This window comes from Staurois parvus, unplaced genomic scaffold (genome assembly GCF_062004578.1).
Source record: "Staurois parvus isolate SC_StPar_1 unplaced genomic scaffold, SC_StPar_1.0 ptg000354l, whole genome shotgun sequence".
Lineage (NCBI taxonomy): Eukaryota > Metazoa > Chordata > Amphibia > Anura > Ranidae > Staurois > Staurois parvus.
The window spans coordinates 5,119,454-5,138,398 of record NW_028318150.1 but is presented as its reverse complement, the minus strand read 5'-3'; the positions used below and the strand labels follow the sequence as shown (position 1 = coordinate 5,138,398).

The 18,945-nt window shown below is 42.0% G+C and overlaps 1 protein-coding gene across 1 annotated transcript in view; it reads right to left on the bottom strand.

Annotated features, from left to right (window-relative positions):
* Positions 1-18,945, bottom strand: part of TMEM232 (transmembrane protein 232) — a 314,394-nt gene that overhangs the window by 226,772 nt on the left and 68,677 nt on the right. The window contains exons 4-6 of the mRNA XM_089684744.1: positions 7,529-7,634; positions 4,115-4,272; positions 2,955-3,054 (exon numbers count right to left, since the gene is read on the bottom strand). Of these exons, the coding sequence (XP_089540870.1) occupies positions 2,955-3,054; positions 4,115-4,272; positions 7,529-7,634 (364 nt within the window). The remainder of the gene's footprint in view (positions 1-2,954; positions 3,055-4,114; positions 4,273-7,528; positions 7,635-18,945) is intronic.

The window sequence follows — 18,945 nt, the reverse complement described above, 5'->3', positions numbered from 1 at the left end:
TAAACAGGTGGCAACAGTAGTTAAAGTGCACAGCTGGCGAAGCAACAGTGCACACATATATATTGTGTATGTCTGTGTATTTTATATATATATATATATATATATATATACATACAGTATATATATATATAGGCTCTTTATTGTTTTGGTATTAAAGGGGATGAGCTGGAATCCTCCAAACATACACATCATGGCACCATGAACACGGCTTAAAAAATGCCAGTTCTCTTGGCAGAGAAAAAAACGTACATATACAGTAGAGTGGTTCTGTACACATGTTTAGGAGTGTTTAGCGTTTTTTATGCCAGAAAACTCCAATCAAAAATGCAAATCAGAAGGGTTTTTTTCTGCCTATAAATGCTGAGCTTAAAATATGCCTCTAAATGTTCTAATGTGCATGGACACATAGGATAACACTGAGCTGCTTCTACAGGCAAAACACAAGACTATAGAAGTGGAGTTTTTTAAGACTGTGTGCATAGAACCTATAACTTATTATGCCAAATAAATGGAAAAGTTTTATATAAAATGAATGCCAATACAAAACTTTTTTCTTGGTTTTGGATAGCGTGTGGAAGAACGTTTAGGCATTTACGTCTATACAGGGCTTCATTAGAGAGATCTTACAGACAGGAAGAGGGAGGAACTCTCCAACAGCAACTTTCATCAACAATAGAGTAGGGAATAAATGGAAAAAATGGAACCCCTGTAAGAATTTTTTTCTTCTGTCTGTATTCCTGTTTAAGATTTTCCCTTACTTCCTGTTTGGTAAAAACAGTTGTCACTGGGACAGAAAGCTAGGAAAGGGGTCAGGGAGCCTGGGCATGGCGCTGATCGGGAGATCAAGGTGAGATCTCACGGCACCCAGCTCCTCCAGCATCCCGCCAAGTAAGCACGGCGATCGAGGACGGCACCCGCTGTGGCTCCTGGGCTGTCTGGTCTGTCTCCCGCAGACCTCGGTGAAAGGGGGATGCGGTCGAGCGGGCAGATCCAGAGGAGCGTGAGGAAGCAGTGAGTCCTGAAAGCCGGAGCCTGGAGGAAGCCAGGCTCCGTGACCGGTGGCAGAGGAGGAGTGTCAGAGGGAGAGAGATGCCGGCCGACATACAGGAACACACACCGGCTCGGTCCTCTCTCTCTCTCCCTCACCCCCCTAAAGTGGAAATTATTCCTTATACGAGGCATCAGCGGAGCCTCAGAACCAAAAGATCCCCAATGCTGAACTCAATCTAAGAGCTCTATCTACTTGCAACCCCCTTTGTGGTCGAACAGCTGGATGCCACAGTTAAATTATTTAACTAGTTACTATGTGATGGAAGCAAATGTTGATGGACTGGATTATGGGGGTTGCACTTAGGGGTTCATTTTGGTGACTAATGAGGGATTTGGATACAATCGGTTGAAGGTTATACAAAAGAGAGAAGTTTTGAAAAGATCTTGAGTTTATTGTACTATCTGAATGCAGCAAAGGGATTGATACCCAAGTTTTGGAAGAAACAGGAGGTACAAAACATAAAGGATTGGATAAATAGGGTGGACCAGATATATAGATTAGAAGAACTTTACCACTTGAGTGAAGATACGATGGAGAGTATTCGTGTAAAGTGGAAAAGGTGCGAGGATTTTAAGGAGTCAGAATTAGTCCTGGGGTATATGGGAGAGTAATAGAGAAATAATGTGGATGTGATTTTGAATTGGGATCTCCAGAGGGAGTGGGAAAGATGCAGAGCGGAGATTTTGGGGGGCTGGAGGGGGTATGTGGTTGGGTGTTGGGGGGGGGGGATTTTGGTAACAATCAGATATTATGACAAGCAAATCTGTGGTTGTTTTATGTGTTTATCTTTTTGTGGTTTGTCTGTATAAATTTGCAATTTTGAAAATTTACAAAAATATTTAAATAATAAAAAAAAGAAAGCTAGGAAAACTCTAACAAAGCTCTGAAGTTCTAAACCTTCTCCGCTCTGTCTAAAACAACAAAATAAAATGTGGTCTTGGACATGCACTTTCAAGAGTTTTAAAACTCAGAATTTGGGGTCTGTGTATAAAAAAATACAAATATGTCAGTCATTCACACAGGTGACACAAATCTTCACTGTAGTTTGCTTAATACATTTATATCCTAGGATCGTCAAGCACTATCTAGTGGCAATAATATGGTATTTTTCCTGAAATACCTCAATCAGCAAAAATAACGCATCATTGCCACTAGATGTTGCTGGCAAGCCTAGGAAGTATTAAACACTTATGGTGAAGATTTGTGATGCCTGTGTGACTCATGAACACATCCAGTGTTTATTTTTTTATGCATAGACACCTTTGTATTGATTCAATTAACTAGGCAGGATTTCGAAAGAATAGTTGGGGGTGTTAGAATGGCTCTTAGCTATCTACCCTAGCAAAAATATTTGCCTGCTTAGATTTGTTAATGGGTTCAGGGGCAACTGCTACCAAATTGAAATGAGGATTTTAGAGCTTAAATCCTCATTTGCAGTGCATTTCATTTGAAGTAGGGATTGCACAGGAATGTGAGCTAGCATGCAAAAAGACAGCTTGGGGCTGAGGGATAAAGCACTGGATTGCTCATTGAGGAATGACTGTGGCAAAACAGATTTGATCTGGTGAACACAAGTGCAGTGAATGCACTTTATAACTAAAGCAAACATTCGGATAGCATTTGACAGGGAATGAGCAACCGGTGTGCGTAACATTGTCCAGTCCCAATAATGCATCTTTCAACAAAATCTCTAGGTAGAAAGTTGCCAAGACTCTTTTTTAAATGAAAGTAGAAACATCTGTAGAGCATTTCTGTAATATAGGACCATATAAAAATAAAGACTTACACATTACTAATACAGTGTACATTAAACTGATCATAACCCCATAAGTCACACAGTGAAAAAACATTAACATTTTTTACTTTTGATTACATAAAAATGCATTTTTCTTGAGAAACAAACCTTTTAAATATAGGCACAGCCTATCCTTTTGTTCTTCAAAATGTTGCAGTTTCCCAAGGAGATGAAATGAATAAAGCCTTAAAAATGACACAAGTCCAAGCTGTTGGTAGAATAAAAGGTTAATGCACATTTAATAGAGATTACCTAAAAGCTTAATATGTAAATTGTCACAAAAAATACAATCTTTACAAAGTTATTTTGATCTAGGAATTATTATGAATCAAACAAATGACACACTGGAATTAAATATCACAAGTTCACCTGAAATCATACAAAAATATATTTTAATCCCGTAAAACAAGGAAACTAGGAAGCAGTGTAAGGCCTTGTTCATATGGCGTATGCCCGTGGAGGGCTATGCTTACCTACACAGGGAAGCAGGCATGTTCTGTGCATCCTAATGCAGGCAGTCCCGTTTGTGTCAACTGGGACACAGTGTCCGTATGGACACAGTCGCTGCTACCAATCTGATATCCATGTGGGTGAAGGAACATGCAGTTGTGTGCCACTAAATGCACACTATGTGAGTTTGGGGACACGCACCCATGCGGATATCAAATTGGAAGTATCAGCTGTATCCATGCAACTGCTGCATCCCAATTGTCATCAATGGCCCTGCCTACATGGGAATGCACAGAACACCTGCGCATCCCCCTGCGGGTAAACGCAGGCCTCTACAGGCATACTTATTAGTACGCCCCATGAGAATAAGACCTAAGTGAGCATAAAGGATAACTGTACTTTTAAATGTACCTTTAAATGTCCTTCTCCCCAGCACCATCAGAACCCCCTTCCAGCCCACAGTCTAATACTTAGATCTTGGAGGCAAGAGAACAGGTAAGTATATATTTACCTATAGGGTGGTTGCTGGGGGTGATACGGAAACATTTAAAACTTCATTCAGATGGGCGTAGACACCTGTTCTGCATGCAGACTGCATTTATTATTGTGTCTCCATCTCCCCTGAGCTAAGTGCAGGCAGCCTATAGAGATGGATACAGATGCAGCAGCATGTTCTAGGTGTGCTAAAAATATGAATAAAAATAGAAGTAACTGTATTGGAATATTTTCTTAAACAAGAAAAGTATAATATTGGGTTGGTTTATATTACTTTGATCTCCCCAATATTAATTTGATTAGGATTATGGAGAGATATATACCTTTGAAAGCTTGATTTCAATGGAATACAGGTGTGGTTTCTCAGTTGCATCAAAACATATTCTATAGAGAACTGATTCAGAAATGAAAAATAACAATGGGATGTGGTCTTGATTAAGATCAGCTTGATCCATTGAGAGAATAAGGATATCCAAAGCCTCTAAAAGAAAAATGGTTTAATTAGGAAAGAAGAAATATACAGTATACTGGGGTCGAGTCACCAAAAGATAAATACAGCATGAATGTTTGCGTTAAAATAGCTCCTGCAGTGTTTTTCTCAATTCAAGTCAATTCACGAAAAACATATGTTACTGAACAAATACATTACATATATATGTTTTGCAATATTTAGCACCTACAATTAGCAATACTTTTGACATTGTCACATAGGGGGGGGGAACCGTTTGGTCAGCAGGGGATCTGTCCACTGATCCCCCCTGAACAGAGCATACTGGGCAGATGACAGACCCATGTTTATGCAGAGTGGACACAGACACAGCCCACTCTGCTCTACGGGTGGCCGGGCGTAAATGGACCACCTAAATAGAGGGAAAAAGATCCCCTTTCATGTTTTTTTTTAGCAAACCAGATTGGATAAGAGGTAGGTGGGTGGAAAAAGACAAGTCCGTTTACACCCACTGGTCAATAGAGATACATGGACCATCTGATCAGGTCCGCCTGAAAAACTGACAGGTGGACCTGATCAGTTCACCTGTGTCAAAGGGGGCCTAACATTGTTCCAGAGGAAGCTTGTTCTGTAAATGAAGGCACCCAGAAATATTGTAAAACTTTGTAAAATTTCTAGCCTGTCTTCATTCACAGAACCATCTCCCTCTGGTGCAATGATACAAATTATTTACATTTGTGAGCTCAGGGTAGAACATTTCCACACTGATACATTGTAAACTTTAACCTTACTGCCTGTACTATGATATAAATAACTTGCTGAGTTTTTCTTTTAGTGAACTGACTTTAATGATTTATGTGTTTTTTTTTCTGCAGTATCTACCTCCCATATTTCTGAACTTTGTGCTATTTACCGTAAATTTGATATTTTACTTTGATGAAAGGACTTTTTTATTATAGCATGTGATATTAAAAAAAAAAATAAACAAAAGACACAAATATCACATACAGTAACCATTATTGAATTGTCCTCAAAGCTAGGGGAACATGCAGAAAAAAAAACATTATTTTGTGTTGACATTGCCTATCTGTTTTGCACTGTGGTACAAGATCAGGTTCCCTGGCTTTTTAACAAGCAAGTTTTAAAAAGAACCAATGGACATCTGTAATAATCCAAATTCTGCTCTTGTTAAAGTGCAGCCTGAATTCATAGGGGAAGGTCTGCTTAGTGTTGTTCACTTGCATTCTCCATCAGTGCACCCTTATCTTAAAGTGGACCTTCATAAACAGATAACATTGCTCCCCTTTAATCCACTCCCTTGCCACAGCAACATGAAAACCCCTCTTTTTTTTAATTATTAATGTTTTTGGCAAGCACTTGTCTTCCATTTTCTCCTAGCCAAGAATGACATGTCCTGGTGCCTCCTGGGATATGCACAGCACATATCCCGGGAGGCATTGGCTTCCATACAATGGATGAAACAAAAGGGTGGGCCTGGCAGCACATCACTGGAGCTACCAAAACCTAGGAGAGACATTTGGCTCTCAATGACATCTGAGAAGAAGATAGTGGTGAAGGACCTGGCACATATCTGCACATCACAGCAGGGCCACATTTGATTAACTAAGCAGTTGAGTATGTGATTTAAAGTGATACTAAAGTCTACATTTTAAAAAAAAATAACATACATGTTATACTTACCTGCTCTGTGCAATGGTTCTGCACAGAGTAGCCCCAATCCTGATCATTTTGAGTAACCTGCCAGCACTCCTGGCTCCTCACTCCCGAGCCCCACTCTTTATGTCAATAAGACACACAGAGCATGGCTCAGCCCCACCCCTGTTCTCTTCTCATTGACTGTGATTGACAGCAGTGGAAGCCACTATGCTGAGGCTCCCATGCATAGTGCTGGATCAAGATTGGGCTAAGGTAAGTATAAGAGGAGCTGTGGGAGCTGCACACTTTCTTTATCTTCATGCATAGAGTGCTGGAAGGTAAAAAAAAAACCTTCAGCTTTTACAACCACTTCAAGGACAACTGAACATTACAAAATGTAAAAAGGGAGAAGAGTAAAGTTGACCATACATGGCCTCTAAATTTGGCCAGTTCAGCAGCAGCATAATCGGTTGACTTGAGTACAACTAGCCTGTCAGGTTTATCCCGAATGATCCTAGATTGTAAGCTCTAATGAGCAGGGCCCTCTGTTTCCTCTTGTACCAAATTGTATTGTAACTGTAATGTCTACCTTCATTTTGTAAAGCATTGCGCAAACTGCTGGTGCTATGTAAATCCTGTATAATAATAATAATAATCAGTTCCGCTGACTATAGGCAGCTAAGTATAGTCCTTCAATAGCCCAGCAGGAAGGTTTCCTTCATCCACATCAAATGTGAGGGTGGAGGAAACAGCTAATTTTGTTTTTTTTTAGTTCAATTCACTGGTTAAACAAAAAAAATGAATGTATGGCCAGTTTTAGACTGTCAATTAAAAATACTTTCTTTGATGCAAAGATAATTAAAACAATTTTTGTAACAATCAGGCAGGGCATGGTTAGCAAATTAAATCTATCAAATGTTTGAAAGGGTTAAAAACCTGTAGCTCCAACCTCAGATAGATTTTTTCCCAGCATACTCTATGAACTATTGGCCAACAGTAAAATACCTGAAAGGTTTAGACTGGTAAATCGAAAAGATTCTTTTCACTGCACAAGTATGGTACAGTAAAAATAGATGCAAATAGATGCAAGAATCTGAGGCAGCTGAAAGTAATCAGAAATGGCAATTAGCAGATTTTTGTCATTACTGGAGAAAATGACCTGTATATAACCAGCACTAGGATTTCCTTTTTAGCCTGAAAGGAAGGAGCAGGAAATTGCAATCACAGAATGAGAGCAGAGATGAGCAGTACTTCTGTGAGCAGTAAGTAGATATCCAGTCTCATGATGCCCACTTGACCCACTCATTCGACTTCATTCCAATCATACAAGGTATAATCCTGGAGATAATGTACATGGTACAATTACAATCCCATTGTAAGGCTAAGGCATCAGAAGAAGCATTATAACAACAGGAATGCACTTATAACACAGAGCTAAACTTTCATTTTATTAGCCTAATGATATAGCAAGCTGACTCTCTACAAAGAAAACTATATAACCAGTGGAACCATTAAGGCTATTAGGTAAATAAAATTTTGAAAATGTCCAAGATGAGGAAGAGGACTAGATTTATGAAACAATACATTCTCCTGTTGTACTCAATCTAACTCGAAGAACAAAGTAGATGCTTACCTTCCTGAACCTTGCCTTTGCATTGAGCCATTAGGATCAGTTCCTTCCATGCAATGTGAAGATTCACATGATATTCAGAACCCTTGCAATTAATTCCAGATCTTCTCTAAAAATAAAAGTATATTAAACAAAGTAAACCTGAGAAAAAAAAACAAACTTACATGTCACATTCATACAGCAGTGACATATAGGAACAGACTCAAAATATAATGTACAGTACATCACAGCATGCTGCTACTCAGAAAGAGCTTTGGGCATAGAGTTTCACATATTGTATCTTGTATAGTTACATGTAAAGTCTATGTCTGGGTAAAATAAAAAAAGAAAAGAAAAAAAAATATTTACTACATCTCTGAATACATTTATATTTCTCTGTTTTGTCTCTTTAAAAAAGCTGCAAGTATTGATAAAATACCTGTTGATTCTGCCATAAATCCAGCGTGTTCCTGTAACTTCCTGTAATGAGCTGACAACACGTTTGCTTCACTGAAATCCCAAGCAGTTTTGTAATCCGAGTAAGTCTGAGTTCTTCCCTGTGTGACCATAGAATCCTCCCCCCCCTTCCCAGCTATGGAGATTAGTAGATGGGGGACATGGGTGTTTTGTAGTCCAGCAAGGGGAAGGTTAGGTAAAGTTGACAAAGCTGCTTGGAATTTCGGTGCAGCAGAGGTAGTGTGTTGCCAGCTCACAACAGGAAGATAGGAATAGGTTTATTTGCAGCCCTGCATTTCTATCAGCCAATGCACCACTTTGCCCAGAAAATTGTTGCAATTACAAATGTTTCGGCATTCTCATGTTTGTTTTGTTTGTATTGGTATGACACAAAAAATGGAGAAACAAAAAGCCAAATCCTACACATTCCATGCAAAACTACAGAAATGGACTGTACAAAATTTTTGGCACCCTCAATTTAATATTTGGTAGCACACCCCTTGAAAAAAATAACTGAAATCAATCACTTCCTGTAACCATCAATGAGTTTCTTACATCTCTGTACTGGAATTTTGGACCACTCTTCTTTCGCCAACTACTCCAGGTCTCTCAGACTGGAAGGGATCCATTTCCCAACTTCCGTTTTGAGATCTCTCCATGGGTGCTCTATTGGATTGAGATTGTGACTCATTGCTGGCAAGTCCAGTACTCTCCAGTGCTTTGTCTGAAATCATTTCTGGGTGCTTTTTGATGTGTGCTTTGGGTCATTGTCCTGATGTAAGACCTATGACCTCTGACACAATTTTCTGACACTAGGCCCTACATTGCACCCCAGAATTATTTGGTAGTCTTCAGATTTCATAATGCCATGCACACAGTCAAGACATCCAGTGCCTGAAGCAGCAAAGCAACCCCCAAAACATCAGTGAACCTCCACCACTTTTGACTGTAAGGACTGTATTCTTTTCTTTAAAGGCCTAATTTATTTTTTTGAAAACATTAGAATGATGGGCTTTACCAAAAAGCTGTAATTTTGATTCGTCTGTCCACAGCACATTCTCCCAAAAGGATTTTGGCTTCCTCAGGTAAGTTTTGGCAAACTCCAGTCTGGCTTTTTTATGTTTCTGTGTCAGCAGTGGGGTTCTCCTGATGTATAGTGTGAGCTGACACAGTTGTACTCTGTGCCTGAAGGATAGCTTGGATTTGTCTGGAAGTTGATCGAGATTCTTTACCCACCATTCGAAAAATCCTTAGTTGCAATCTTTGACTAATTTTTTTCATTCTTCCACGTCCAGGGAGATTAGCTACAGTGCCATGGGCGGTAAACCTCTTGATAATGTTGCGCACAGTGGACACAGGAACATTAATTTCTCTGGAGACGGTAACCTTGAGATTGTCCATGCTTTTCCACAATTTTTGTTCTCAAATCCTCAGACAATTCTTTGCTGCTCTTTCTCTTATCCATGCTCCATGTGGCACACAGAGGCAAACAACAGAAAGATTGAGTCAGTTTTTCACCATTTTAACTGGTTGCTGATGTGATTTCTATATTGTCAGCACCTGTTAATTGATACAGGGGAGTTTAATTACAAATCACAGCTGCATCAAAAATTATTTCTTACAATTTTGAGAAGGTGCCAATAATTTTGTCCAATCAATCTTGGGAGTTTTACATGGAATGTGTCAGATTTGGCTTTTTGTTTCTCCACTTTTTTGTATCTTACCAATACAAACAAAAGAAATAAACATGAGAATTCCTAAACATTTGTAATTGCAACAATTTTCTGGGTGAAGTGGTGCATTGTCTGACAGAAATGCAGGGGTGCCAATATTGTTGGCCAGGACTGTATGTCTCCCAGATATACAGCACACTTGAATGACATGAAGAACATTACTGGTCTTAGCAATGCTAAACCTACACTCAAAACAGGTATAAAACCAAAATTTAATGCAGATAAGTATTAAATATCACTAAATCTAAATATCACTAAATATATCAACGAGATATTTGCACATCAAAAAATTTTGTTTCATTCTGGATGCATTCATTAGGTAGAAATTTTGTGTATTAGTTTTCATTGTGTAAGTCAGTTTTGTTTTCAAGATTTGTTTCATTTCTTCGGGATTCATTTTGTAGATTTATTACACTAGGTGGATTTGAAAAGTTTCAAAAAGTTTCTATAAGTCTTTATTCTATTTTTGGACGGATCCAAAAATGAATAAAAGCTGGTTGTTAAGGAAAAAAAAACAAAGTGGGAATCCCTCTCCAATGCAAACCAGGTCCTTCAGGTTTAGTATGGACTTTGAGGGGAACTCTATGCCAAATTTTTTTTTCAATGGTGTTTGTCCCATCCATACCAGGCCCTTTACTGAGCATGCAGCCAAAAAGGCGAGAAAAGAGGGGATGAATGAGCGCCCCCTCCCCCTCCTGAACCATACCAGGCCATGTGCCCTCAACATGGTAAGGGTGCTTTGGGGCAGGGTGGGCTCCCCCCCAAAGCAAAGAGGCCCCCAGATCTCCTTGGGTATGGCCTACTCATTCACCAAAAAAAATGTCAAAAGTAAAAAAAATAAATAAACACAGTTTTTGAGAAGTTCATTATTAAAAATGAATGTCCCCCGAAGTAGATTCAACATCAATTACGATGAATGCCCACCTGCACGAAAAATAAAAATTGCCCACCGAACATGGGTGACCTCACCTCTATGTTTACCTGTCATTAGGCGTGTGTTCCTGGATGTTCAGCGGGCAACTTTTTTTTGTGCCATGTTGGCACTACCCGGCTTCAAAAACCTCATATAAAAAACTGAAGGAGCCAGGCAGAAAATTGCTGGCCAAACACAGACTACTTCCTTAGATGCAGTCACTGCTCAGGTACTCAGGCAGCCACAGATGTCACAGCTACCTGAAGACGACAGCCAGCAGAGGAAATTCCTGCATCCAAGTTGCTGTGTATCTCATTCCTCACCCCCACATCCCAAGCTGCCAGTCCCCCCCCCCCCATACCCCAATACCACTTCAATCCTCCTTCCCCCATTCACACACCATCTCCGGCCCCAGCCTTCCCAGGAAAAGCACCTTTCTGGGCCTCTGACATCTTCCTCACCCCCCAAGCTTGGCACCTCCCCTTCGCACCCTCCTCTTCGCACCCCACCCCACTGTCCACTGCTCCTCATCACCATATCAATGCTGCTGTCCCCACTACACTTCACAAACTCTCCTGATCTGGAACAAGAACACTATTGCTAGTAACCATAAAAACTTAAATATCAGTTTTGCGTTTAGGTGATTTTTACGTAATATAGAGGAACACTTTATAGACAGCTGATAAAATATAAATAACTCATAACTGTTCTGTAATTCTACAACTGCTCCTTCAACATTCAAATGATGCTCTGAATATTCTGTACACATCTGTTTGTATCATAATGCATCTAATCACATAATTTACTACTTAGACGTAGCTCTGATTTATGAACTTCATTATGGACATAATTATATAGATTTTATAGTGGCATTGGACATTTTTCTTCCTTTGTTTAGCCCTGAAATGGTAAAATGAAACATTATTATTTATAGACATGTCATTTTATATTTAATTTACAGTGACAGTTATAGGATCATTCATTGTCGAGTGGGTACTATTTAATTTAATAATTGCGAGGACAACCTGGATTTTATTTTAAGCAAGTATTAAATAATGTTTTTCATAATAAAATGTGTTATATAATCAAAATACTGACCCATGTGGCATTGTTCATCCATGGGATAGTATGACTATTAAGGCTGTATACTCTTGTGTACTTGTTTGCTAGATACCACAGTATATTTTATTTTTCTTGTACATCTACAGCACAGACTGGCCCTTAATACCTAACTGGCTACAAGAGAGTCACGGCATGATTCTTACCTCATGATTCACATGACTATTTGTTTATATGATCTTATTAAATTCTATAATTTAATATGATTACTATGTTATAATGGCATAGCTGTATATGCAACTTACTTACATATATTGTGCCCTTGACCTGGGATAAAGAAGATATAACTGTATAAAGAATATCAGTTGCTGGCCATTACTTGTGTTATGCTGTCCATACAGTACACCTAATGCCATGATTGTTTGATATACAAACATTTTTACAAAAGAGATCAATCACATAATATGGCTGGTTCAGTCAGCCAAGCCCGTATTCAATGTAAAGAACTAATCAAAATCCCAATGAAATTTAGACAACTCTTTCTTTGCCAAAATATGTTTTTCAGTTCAAAGATCTTTTAAATGATTACATTTATGAACAATTATCGGGCTAGTAAATTACATTACAACGCCTGTACCTCAGTGTATAGTGGATACAGGTTGGCTGAGCTAAAATCCAGGTTTTTGTATCTCTTGTGGACTGATATGTGTACGTTCCTAGCTTCACCACCAGTTTCTGCTTTACTAGGATGTATCTAACTCATTTAGGCCTTCAAATTCTATTTATTTAGTATACACTTTGAAGATTTCAGCAGTTGCGGAATCCTCTAGAGCTGTGATGAAGTACAGAGCAAAGAACTATAGTAGAGAAATGTATTAGTGTCGATACCGAAAGCCAATGGGTAGTATAATTTCTGAGCGTCCATGATATAGCACTATTAGTGGATGCACCCTTTGACAGTCAATGCTATTGTAAACCTTACTGAACACACCAAGGCTACTACTTTGATGTTTAGTGTCTATTAACTTTATTAAAAAAAAAGCATGCAAGGCTTCAATTACTAATATTACAAAAATTACTATTATTCAGACATACAAAAGGAGGATTTACAATGCAATGATCTACTACAGGAAAAACAGTCATGGCTAACAATTTATTTCATAGTTCCTGGTAAGATACTATTGCTATAACAATGAACAAAAATGGCAACCATTGTTAAAGAATGTAACTGAACTGATCCGCTCACACAATAATCATGCACTGCGCATCACAGCAGAAAACTGGTGCTAAATCCTACCCTTTGTGTCCATTTTCAGTATTCAGGTTCTTTCTCTGGATTTATTCTGCACATTAGTGGTAAGACTGTTGCATGCTCTTAACATTCTGCTATAACGACACGACTGTTTAAAAATAAACTGCTACAGTATTGTATTGTATTGTGTTAGTCATTGATTAATGCACAATGTTTGGAGTTTAAGTCATATGTTTTATAGGCTAACGTAAGTTTTTAAAAATACAAGCTTTTGGGGATAACTAAAATTTTAGATATTGCATTTTATTAGGCTTTAAATTACGTCTCTGCATTTGTTTACTTTTTTTTAGGCATTTATCTTTTATTTTAACCTGTAATCTGGCCAGTAACACACTTCCTGTCTTAGGGTGCCCCCACTCTGGATGAAAGAGCAACTGAAGAGGTTACACCAGCAACTGTTAGTAGAAATCTGGTGCATATAAAATCCAAAAGGAAAAGACTTCACTTATTATTCACAAGTACATGAGTCATATTCAAGGATTGATTATATTTTTTTTTTAAACATCAGTTGTTTGAATCCTTGATATTGGTGAAAATAGAATCGATCACTTGGCCAGATCATGCCCCAGTAGACAAGGGGGTTGATTTAATAAAACTGGAGAATGCAAAATCTGGTGCAGCTCTGTATAGAAAAAAATCAGCTTCCAGTTATTTTGTCAAAGCTTAATTGAGCAAGCTGAAGTTAGAAGCCAATTGGCTACCATGCACGGCTGCACCAGATTTTGTACTCTCCAGATTTTAGTAAATCAACCACATTAGGTGTGGAAATTACAGTAAATGAGTCTCTTTTAATGGACACTAGAATAGTTACAGGTTTGGAGTTAGAGATAGAGACATTAAAGAGAACAATGCATAAAATATCTCATCAGTATGATTATGGGAAACCCATAAAGCATATGTTAGAGGCTTGTATCAAGGCAGAATCACAAAGGCGTGAGTATGCAGCATACAACAGGATCCACAGAGCAGAGTACACAGCATGCTGTGTGGCAGAACAATACCAATACAATGCAAAACATGAGGGGATCGAGGGCCCTGCTCTTTCGAGCTTACAATCTAGGAGGGAGGGGATGGTGGCACAGGAGGAGATAGCTGTGGGGGATGGAGTGGTAGGAAGAGTGGAGGAGGTCGGCAAGTTAGCAGGGGGCGGGGTAGGCTTCCCTGAAGAGATGGGTTTTCAGGGTGCGCCTAAAGGAGAGGAGAGTAGGTGATAATCTGATGGGTTGGGGCTGGGAGTTCCAGAGGATGGGTGACACCCTGGAGAAGTCCTGGAGGCGGGCATGGGAGGAGGAGACCAGGGAACTAGAGAGAAGGAGGTCTTGTGAGGAGCGGAGTGTGCGTGCTGGGCGGTACTTGGATATTAGGTCAGTGATGTAGTTCAGGGCAGTATGGTGGACAGCTTTGTACGTCAGCGTTAGGTTAGGATTTTGAATTTGATCCGTTGCGCAATCGGAAGCCAGTGGAGGGATTGCCAGAGGGGGGTGGTGGAAACGGAGCGGTTGGAAAGGTGAATGAGTCTGGCAGCCGTATTCAGGATCGACTGAAGCGGGGATAGCCAGCGGCGAGGCAGGCCAGTGAGGAGGGAGTTGCAGTAGTCGAGTCGTGATATGATGAGGGAGTGGATGAGCTGTTTAGTGGTTTCTGGAGTTAGGAACGTGCGGATTTTGGCGATGTTGCGGAGGTGGAGTCTGCACGAGTTTGTTAAAGAGTGGACTTGGGGCTGGAAGGATAGGTTGGAGTCCAAAATGACACCAAGTACTCTGGCCTGCGGGGCGGGTTTGATGGTGGCGTTGTTGGACATGATGGAGAAGTCAATGGGGGGTGGTGTCCGGGCTGGAGGGAAGACAAGAAACTCGGTTTTGGAGAGGTTCAGTTTAGGAAGTGGAGCGACATCCAGTCTGATATGTCGCTCAACAGGTGTGATTCGGGCGGAGACCGAGGGGGTGAGGTGGGGGGTTGAGAGATAGATTTGTGTGTCGTCGGCATAGAGGTGGTAGTTGAAGCCGTGAGAGTGTATGAGTTGGCCAAGGGAGGAGGTGTAGATGGAGAAGAGAAGGGGCCCGAGGACAGAGCCTTGAGGGACCCCAACAGAGAGGGGGAGTGAGAGGGAGGTGGTGGCATTATAGGTAACGCTGAAAGAGCGTTGTGACAGGTAGGATGAGAGCCAGGAGAGAGCAGAATCTCTGAGGCCGAGGGAGTGTAGTTTTTTGAGGAGGAGGAGGTGGTCGACTGTGTCAAAGGCCGCAGAGAGGTCAAGGAGTAGGAGCACTGAATAGTGGCCATTAGCTTTGGCGGTTAGCAGGTCGTTGGAGAGTTTGAGTAAGGCAGTTTCGGTGGAGTGTAGGGGACGGAAGCCGGACTGTAGGGGATCGAGGAGGTTGTCGTCGTTGAGGTGAGAGCATAGGCAGGCGTAGACTAGGCACTCGAGGAGTTTAGATGTAAATGGGAGCAGGGAGATGGGTCTGAGGTTGTTCGGGTCATTGGGGTCCAGGGAGGGCTTTTTAAGTATGGGGGTGATGTGTGCATGTTTCAGAGGGGAAGGGAAAGTGCCGGAGGAGAGGGAGAGATTGAAGATGTGGGTGAGGGAGCGTAGTATGGAGGGGGAGGGAGGTTGTAGGAGTTGTGAGGGGATAGGGTCGAGGGGGCAGGTGGTGAGGCGGGCATCAGAGAGGATCTTGGAGACTTCTTCGATGGTAGTAAGGTCAAAGGTGCGGAGTGTTGGGGGAGCTTCAGTATGAGGAATGTAGGGTGGGGTGGGAGAGGAGGTCAGAGCAGTGGTGGGGCCGTGGGAGAGGGGTGTAGAGGGGGTAGCTGAGTGAGGGGGAAGGGGGTTGGAGGGAGTTTGAGCAGCGACGAAGTCCCTGTGGGTTATGTCGAGGGGGAGGGGGGATGAGGGGGTAGCTGTGTGAGAGGGGACGGGTTGAGAAGGCGTGTGAGTTGCGGCAATGTCCTTGCGAATTGTGTCAGTCTTGTTTTTGAAGTGATTGGCAATCTCAAGGGCAGTGAGTGAGGTGCTGGGTGGAGGTGGGGGTGGCGAGAGTAGAGAGTTGAAGGTGGAGAAGAGTCGGCGAGGATTGGAGGAGAGGGCCTTGATGAGGGTCAGGAAGTAGGCTTGTTTGGCAGTATGGAGGGAGGAGGTGTAGGTGTGGAAGGCAGATTTGTATCGGGTGAAGGCTTGTTGGGATTTGGTTTTGCGCCATAGTCGCTCCAGGGCACGACTGTGTCGTTTGAGGGTTTTGGTGTGATCAGTCTGCCAGGGCTGGAGCGGTCGGGGTCTGATGTTGCGTGTGGTTAAAGGCGCTAGTGAGTCAAGGGCTGTTGACAGCACATTGTTGTAGGCGGTCATAGCCAAGTCGGGCAGGACAGGGGGAGGATGCGGTCATGGAGTTGATCAGCTGCGGAGTGGAGGGAGGCAGGGTTAAGGTTGGGGAGGTTACGGCTGGTAGAAGTGTGACATTTGGAGGGGTAGGCGTTGGAGGATGAGGAGATAGAGAAGGTAATCAGGTTGTGGTCAGAGAGAGGGAAGGGGGTGTTAGTGAGGTTGTGGGGAGCGCAGCGGTTGGAGAAGACAAGATCAAGGATATTACCTTTGGAGTGGGTGGTGGATTGTATGCACTGTGCAAGTGCAAAGGAGGAGGTTAAGTGGAGGAGACGGGCTGTGTCCGGGTTGTCGAGGTTGACAGGGATGTTGAAATCCCCAAGGATGATAGTGGGTAGCTCAGAGGAGAGGAAGAAGGGTAGCCAGGAGGAGAAGTCTTCCAGGAAGTGGGGTATGGATCCAGGAGGCCAGTATATCACAGCAATCTTCAGGGGGGTTGGGGAGAATAGTCGGATGCAGTGGGCCTCGAAGGAGGAGAAGGATAGGGAGGGGGGGTTTGGGAGGACTCGGAAGGTGCTCAGCGGTGACAGGAGCAGGCCAACCCCACCACCTTTACGACCGTTGGGCCTGGGTGAGTGGGTCCAGGTGAGACCTCCGTAGGAGAGTGCAGCAGGGGAGGCAGAGTCAGTGGGCTGGATCCAGGTTTCCGTAATCGCCAGGAGGTTGAGGGAGCGGGAAACAAAGAGGTCGTGGATGGCGGTAAGCTTGTTGCACACCGATCGGGCGTTCAGGAGTGCACATGAAAACAGGGGGGAGATTTTAGGGAGCAGGGGGACAGATACTAAGTTGCGGGGGTTGCGGCAGTACGTGGAGGCGGGAGGGTTTTGTGCGGGTGAGGGAGGTGGTGGAGGGCCAGGATTCGGGGAGATGTCCCCCGCGGTTATGAGGAGGAGAAGGGTGAGAAAGGTGGCATGGGAGCGAGATGTGCAGGAGCGTGAGAAACTACTAGTGGAGGTGTTTGGGTCAGTGGGAGAGTGGAGTAATAGGAGGAGGTGGTGGGTGCCATAGAGGGGTGAGGGAAGCAGTGTGGGCACAATATACAAATGTTTGGGAGGAGCAGAGGGATATAGTGAATGGATTTTGGGAACAGAGGAGAGGAAAATGAGAAGGAGGAGTGGAAGAGGCATTTTGGGGAGGTGATGAAAGCAATAGTAGGGAGATGATAGCAATGAGGGGTAGATGTACAAGTTTTGGGGTGGAGCAGATGGGTAAGGAAATGAGATTTGGGAACAGAGGATAGTAATATGAAGAGGAGAAGAGGGGTGTATTATATAAAAGGTACATGGAGTGGGACTCAGGTATGTAAAATATGTTTCCTTGCAGTCTGTCCAGCATGCAGTAGAGTTTCTTGCTGTTGTTGTGTCTTCCTGCTGCTTACGTTCTACTGCTTTAGTTCAACTGCTGTGTTTAACTGCTCTGCACTCATTCAAAGCCGCACTCCATCATAAGCAGCACCCCCATCAGAGACTGTGCCCCCCATCAGAGATCTCCCCCATGAGCTGAACTAAATTTATAGGGAGATGCTCAAATGAGCATTCAACTCCACCCCAATTAGAAGCTGATAAGGCTCACATGAATAGTGGGGGATGTTTCTTAGGAACCAGGCCACAGTCATAAACCTGAGTGCGCCTAGAGGTGAGGACAAGTCAACAGATACACAGATATAATTACAACATTTGTTCAGAATTTAACAGGAGTCAATGCGTTTGTCTGGTTAAGAGTGGAGGTAGCAGATAAATGTGATATAGTGTTGTGTTTCACTGTGTGACCATCTGCATTTTGATCCCACATTAGGGACTCACTGCTGTGTGTGCCTTTATTGTAGTGTCCCATTAGGGCACTTGGGGGTCACTGTTTGTATTATCCCCATGTGCATTGGGGTCACTATTGTTTGTGTTAGTCACGTGTCTGATCCTATTTTAGATTTGTCATCTATATGTTTTATGTCAATTATATATCTTAAATTACTCATTTGTGTCTATTAGCGCTGCATCATATTTTCTTCTTCTGTTCATGACCTATATGGTAGTGGTTTGGATGCTAGCAGCTTTAGTGTGAATTAATTACACCCTATTTTTATTTTTATTTTACATAAGAGCACAGGAGGATCTCTGTTTTATTTATATATGTTAGAGGGAAACTCATAGCACTAGGGGTCAAAAAAAGAAGGAATAGAGACCTCAAATACTGCACCTCCTACCAGAGATCCAAAGGCTGGAACAAATACATAAGTAGAGAAAGATTAGTAGAGAAAATAGTCCTAAAATCTTTATTGGAGCAAGAAGTTAAAGTGTTACTAAACCCTGCTTTCACTCTATCTGGTCTCGCACAATACATAGAACATGGAAATGCAATTATTTTAGTAAATATAAACTGCTAAATACCTTTTCTCATCAGCAGTTATAGCAGTCTTGTGACTTCTATCAGTGTTCAGCTGAGCACTGGTTAAAGCTTATAACAGTTTTTTTTCTGCTCTAGGAGGATGCAGAACCCCTGACCACTGTCTGGACAGTGCTGATTGGCCTTGTGCTGATCACATGCATTCTCCCAAGAAAAAAAAAAACCTCTCTAGCAATACACACCAAACTG